The sequence below is a fragment of the Haliaeetus albicilla genome, chromosome 8, assembly GCF_947461875.1.
Source record: "Haliaeetus albicilla chromosome 8, bHalAlb1.1, whole genome shotgun sequence".
Classification (NCBI taxonomy): domain Eukaryota; kingdom Metazoa; phylum Chordata; class Aves; order Accipitriformes; family Accipitridae; genus Haliaeetus; species Haliaeetus albicilla.
Genome location: NC_091490.1, coordinates 24464771 through 24471209, shown reverse-complemented (window position 1 = coordinate 24471209; position 6439 = coordinate 24464771). Strand labels below are relative to the sequence as shown.

Here is a 6439-nt window from a genome sequence, read left to right as displayed (position 1 = left end):
AAGTTTTATTGCTTTTGGAAATCAAAGTGTTCCTGAAATCCTGCATCCCCAAACTGATATTCCTCAATAATCTGAGCAAAGCCATAAAATTACCATTTTCCTTATTTCTATTTTTCACATAAAAGTATCGACTTCCTTATTCATTAACCACACACATGCACACACAAAATAAATACTGAACTGTGCTACTGAATAAAATCAAGGACTGAACTTCTAATTCACTTGTGATAGTGTTATCAATTAATATGTATAATATGACTGAAATAACCAGGGAACTGTTAAAGTACTGCATACTGGCCCCCCCCCCCCCCCCCCCATCAGTTAATATTTAAAATAGGGAAACAATAACTAAACATGATTTAGTGTTTAGGAATAAACTATTAGACAATGGGGCTTTATGTTTATGTCAGAAAAGGTAATGGATTGTGCTCTGATCATCAAACCTTGAAGAACTGCTGGGAACTGCCAAGACAGAGTAAGAAGTAGGTAAAAGGTAATTCCTACAGGGGGAGATCGCGACCACCGACTCATTGACCACCTACTCAAATGATACCACCTACTCAAAAGAAGACAATGAAGGAAGAAGACAGAGTCTACACACTAATTTACATGAGGGGCGAAGAAGAAAGAACCAATCATTAAGGGAAATAATAATGAATGTATTACTTAAGTATATAAATGTGGGAATTTTTGAGACAGAGGTGTGGTGTCTTGAGACAGGCACCCATTCATGCACATCAATGAAATTAATTTGAAAAATACCTCAACTCTGTGTGTTATTAGCTTGCACACCAGGTAAACAAATCTGCTTTTAGGACAACACTAGGGCAACTACTCATCTGAACACTATTCTCTTAGTGAGAAAAATGCATCCTTGTCTACCAGAAAGTTTAAGGTCAGAACCAAAGAAAGTAATTCCATTGTATCTTTTAGCTAGAGGAAGGGAGGTAAAGAAAAGATGGTAGTGACATATTTGGCTTTTATGTTTCTTTTTCTATAATGTAGTGTTTCTAACTTCTTAATAACTTGGCAGGGATATTACATTTTCTGATGTGCTGTCACTGGTATTTTCAACAACACAGAGTAGCAGCTGGATTCCTGAAATGCCTCACAATGAAAAGGAGCTGCAATGAGGTGGCAGTGAGGCAGCGCTCTGCTGTCCCACCAAGCCAGCAAGACTCACTTCAGAAGTATGGGGATACCCAGCAAGGTCCCTTCAGTGCAGCTGTAAAGGAGATGCCAAAAGGAATCTTTGCATTTGTGCAACTTGGATTTTATTTTTTTTTACTTCAAATTTGCAGTACAGGTGGTTTAGTTGATCACTGTATTCAGTTTATCATTGCATTATCGTTAGCACTGTATTCGTAATATTGGTTAATATTGTTCATGTCATGTATTGACAAGATTTTTTCTCATTCTGTTACTGATATTGCATGTAATGACAGTTTTCTACACTTTATTTCCACCAGACCTCCAGCTCTGGTCTCTGACTACAGCCAGGGGAGGATGTCTCCACTGGCAGCAGTAGATGGCAGACTATGCATTTGTAAGGCTGCTAAAATGAATGCAAAAATGCACTACAGTAGCCTATTGCTTCACATGAAAAGTGCTGGCAGTATTTTTCCTATCATATGATTGAGGCTTAGCAACAAGATTTACCAAAGTTTGAAACCCACACCCCATTTTTTTTTATTTTCAAAATGAACATTTAAATATGCTGTCCACAGTCCAGACAGCGAAAGGGAACATCTGCTCCTCTGACAAGATTGCAAGGGGAACAAATGCAACGAATTCCTAGACACAGAAATAATTTGCTCATCAATTCAGGCTGCAAGAAGACTCAAGCGCCCTCACAGATCAAAGCTGGGATATGTGGTCTGCAATGTGACAACCTACACTGACATTATGATCCACTGTCTTCAAATACTGCAGGTTACAGAATAACATCACACTTGTCAAGGGAAGGTGATGTTAGTCATCATCTTTGCCTTCACTTGGCTTTCCACCGTAGCTATCTGTCATAGATGGAAAAGGAATACAAAGTAACCTGACACTGCTAAACTCAGTTTAAGTGGACCTTTAAACACACATGCGCACGCACACACACCTCTGCATAATTCGTTCTAATACCTGTTGCTTCAAATCTTCAGCAGTGTTTTCTATGCATCTTCCAACAGTATTTGCTGACAAAAGAATTTATTTTATTTTGTCACCGTATTGTCTTCCATGTATTATTCCAACCATTTTTACTGCAGCAGGAATAACAAGTGTTTCCCCAATGGTATGTGGCTTTTTGTCTTTTGCTATCAAGTGAGAAACCTCAGAAGGGGCTTCTAAACAGTTATCCTTAAGTTTAGTGAAATTTTGTAAAGCACTGCATTGAGTATGACATGACTTAAAGCATCGCTGAAAAAAACTGTAGATATTTGGTTTCACGTTCTGGATGCTTATTTTTTAAATAAGCATAAGGCCTAATGTACTGAGGGCAAGGTTCATCATTAACAAGCATGGATTTGAGAAATCTGGTCTAGTGGAAGGTGTCCCTGCCCATGGCAGTGGGGGTTCGAACTAGATGATCTTTAAGGTCTCTTCCAACCCAAACCATTCTATGATTCTATGACTTAAATCCGTATTTCAAATAGTCTTCTTCACAATTTCAAATTAGTTTGATCGATGTCCTGTCAGATGCGATTAGAGAGACATTCTTTTTACCTCATATTGTGGCTGACGAAGAGCTCCTACTAGGAGTGGAATTGTCAGCTCTGCCATTTTCTTGTTGTTTGCTTGTGTGTTATCTTCTGTCTGCAGTTTCTTTGCAAGGAATCTTTTTAAGCCACTTTTCCAGTTTGTGAGGGCTAGTTTGGTTAAAACTAAGTATAATCCACAAATGCACTTAACTGTGCACACATAAACTGCAATGCATTGCAATATGCTGAAAGCAAATGAATGCATGAGGGTGCCAGTGTGAACACCTCCACATTGTGGAGCACCTACATGACATACAGACCAAATGAAATTGCCACTGTCAAATCTGAATATTAAATATCAAATAATAAATATAAAAAATAAATATAAATAGAAGTTCTAATATATTCTTCCCTCACCAAAATGGATCATCTTCTGAACCCCTTGGGCTGCATGAGTCCCACTTTGGAGCCCTCTGTTCTAGAGGACCTTCAACATTTATTTATCTGGTACTGAGCTGAAGGCCTCCCTCTTCTCCAGGTCCCTGCAACAAAAGACCTGTCTGTGCTCAGAAAGTCAGCTCACCTTTGCTCTCTTCACATCACATTGTAAGAAAATATGTCCAATTATTTGGTTATGGAGCTGTCAAAGCAAAGATTTAGCTGTTCCAGAATCTCCCTTATCATCCAGCAAAAGCATACAGAAGAGGTATTTCTTGCTTCCTTTCCTTAGAGAGAAATCAACCCATACTAATACCCTATGTGAATATTGATATAAGCTCCTTTAACTATGTACAAATACAGCACACTGGTTTAGTTGATTTTCATGACCTTAGTGGAATTAGATGAGAATAAAGAAAAAACCGTCTGAGATGAAGGCATCAAAGGTCAATGCAAAATCACCCCTTGCTGCACAGTGCCAGGTGGGCTGCCTGCAGTGGCTTTCAAAAAATTTTAGAAAAGTGAATAGCAAGAAAAGAAACTGCATAGCATCTACGAAGCCCAATAGGTAAGAGGCAGTAAAAACACTCCCTCAACCTTCCCCCCCCCCAGCAAGACATCAATGATACACAAATGTGTTAACTGCAATATGTTAGCATACGTCAGGTGCAGTATGTTATCATCGGATCAACAAGCAAAAAATCATGAAGGTCCTAGCCCCACCAAGACACTATCACAAACTTTCCTATAAAATATAGGGATGGAAGGTCCCAGTCCAGGGCCTGGACCAAGAAGTCATCCCCACCTCCACCCAGAAACCCCCATTACTTGCATCCCAACATCTTGCCCTTCCAGCAAATGTCAGGGAGGCTCAATCCCCCAGAAGAACTGGGCCTGTGATGTAGAGACTTCCTTGAGTCGTTGAAAAGAGACTCCACTCACTTGCTCATCCTGATCAGGCAGTCAGGACACTCACCTCTGCCATGACCCCAGGCTAGTTTCCAGGCAAGCACACGGAGAAGGAGCAGACAAGGCCAAACACACTCTACTTGCTCATTATTACCTGCGGGCTTTAATTCTTGTCTCAGTATGCCACCAAAGCCGGCCTATTTCAGGACACAATTGCTAATAAAAATAACAGTAAGATCAACATAGAATGGATAAAATGCAAGAACAACCATTCCGATAGATAAAATGTAAACACATTTACAATACGTAAATACATTTACAAAAATGGATAAAATGTGGAGAAAATGTAAACACAATCATCCAATAATAAAAAGAAAAACATTGAGAAATTCCAAGACAGAACACTGGCTAAGCTGCAAACAAAGCACAGCAAAATGGGAAACGCCAGGAAAAATTGAGCTCAAATCACTGGGTCGGTTGAGGGATCTTTCACTTCCACAGCTGGGCTCCTTCATGCCATTTTCATTTATCCAAGCATTCCTGCGGCATAAAGAGAAGAAAGGGGAAAAGGCATGATGACCAAGCTCGACACATCGCAGTGGTTCCTCAGAGCAGTGGACAGGCAATTTCAGCAAAGCTGCCTCCTACAGCCCCTCTGTGTCCTTGGCACCGAGCACTTACATTTACATGAAGGATACTTAATCACTCCATCCAGGCATTCTGCTCTAAAATACTCAGGCCGTGAAACTTGATGGTAGAACCATCTGCATTCAAAGAAAACATACTCTCCAGAGCGATAGGTGGAAGAGCTCAACCGGCTTGATGACTGTAGTTGAATGTTGTTCCTTTCCATAATCCTCGCGTGCACTGTACAGTTCTCTGCAAAAAGTACTTCCATTATTTGCCTGTAGACCTCACACAGGGCAACTGATGCGCTGAAACTCTCGGTACTGGCTGAGAGCCCTTACCCCAGCAGTCTTTCCAGCTCAGGTACGCCAGACAATGGCTTTTTGGGGGCTCTGCCCCTCACCACCTGCAGCTCACAGGATGCTCCCACACCCTGGCTCCTCCCCAGGTGCTCCCCCAGGAAAGCTAAAGGCTTTCCCCTCGGCTTCAGCACTAAAAATGCAACAACAGAGCAGCTAAGCTGTGGCCAAACTGGAGATCACTTACTTCCTGGCTTGCACCGTGGATATTCTAATGTCCCCTCCACGCACTGTGCTCTGAAGGGAGAAGATGCTGGGTCTGCCAAATATCCTATTTTACACCGGAATTCAATAAAGTCACCCGATCTGGAATACAGCTTTCTTCTTCCTATGATCCATTTCAGTTCAATATTGTTTCTGCCCATGTCTTCTTCAGATGCTGTACAGGCCACTTGAAAAAGGCAAAGAGAAGAGTGTCATCGCTTCACACAGATGCACCACAGGTAACTTTTTTTCCCTAGAGCCTACAGAAGTTCTTTGCATCACAAGTGCTTCCAGCTACTTGCTCTGACCCTCTGTTACTTGCAACAGGAAAGACGTTCACATCCAAGCTAAAGGGAAAAAAGCCCATAGCTGAGATCCCACGCAGAGCTAAGGAGAAGCTTTTTCGCTCTGACAGCCATGCAGGGCAAGATTGAAGCATGGGTGGGGAAGTCGCCAGGCACCAATGAACTTCCCCATGTCTTTTTTGAGATCCCTTCTTCCCTTCTGCTCAGGACATCTCTAAATTTGTTTCCTCACGGCCACGTCACGGATGCACCCCCGGATTTCCCCAGCACTGCCACGCACTCAGACCCATCCTCCCCACTCCCAGCCTGCTGACTGTAGCAGCATCGCCAACTCAGGAGCACGCGGGAGCCCTGCACGGTGATGGAGATCCCCTCACACAGTGGGGTTCAGCCAAACTCCCCTCCTCCCAAACCCGTTGTGGTGGTGAGAGACAGCAGGCAGCAGGGGGGACTACATGAGCCAACTTCAAGAAGAAACTCCTTCTGGACAAAAGAAGGACGCGAGTCCGTTCTGCCCTGCCGGCATCGCAGCCCCAGCACAAGGGCTGCTGTACAAGTGATGCCCTCGGGATCTGGGAAAAAGACAACAGGAGCAGTCACATGGTCTTTGGCCACCCAGCATGTGCTTCAACCTACCTAGGCAAACCGGGGGGCTTGTCCACTGCCCATCAGTACAGGTGATATACCGAGATCCTTCCAGGACATAGAGACTTGGGCATTTGTACTCCAGAGTTGTACCTTGTCGATATTCTTGCATGGGGAAGGAAAGAAGGTCTCCGTTTTCAATAACTGGAGGCGGGCCACATTTCCCACCTTTCCCTGGAAGAAAATTCCCAATCAGAGAAAGCCACAAGAGTTTAATTGCAACAGAGGCCTGGCCACAAATACTACTGGACAGTACGTTGGCACT

The 6439-nt window shown here is 42.9% G+C and overlaps 1 protein-coding gene across 1 annotated transcript in view; it reads right to left on the bottom strand.

Moving 5' to 3' along the window:
• Positions 1-4174: 4174 nt before the first annotated feature.
• CFH (complement factor H) overlaps positions 4175-6439 on the bottom strand; it is a 39634-nt gene continuing 37369 nt past the window's right edge. Inside the window, exons 21-24 of the mRNA XM_069789351.1 lie at positions 6166-6348; positions 5208-5411; positions 4716-4913; positions 4175-4574 (exon numbers count right to left, since the gene is read on the bottom strand). Of these exons, the coding sequence (XP_069645452.1) occupies positions 4573-4574; positions 4716-4913; positions 5208-5411; positions 6166-6348 (587 nt within the window). The 3' untranslated portion in view covers positions 4175-4572. The remainder of the gene's footprint in view (positions 4575-4715; positions 4914-5207; positions 5412-6165; positions 6349-6439) is intronic.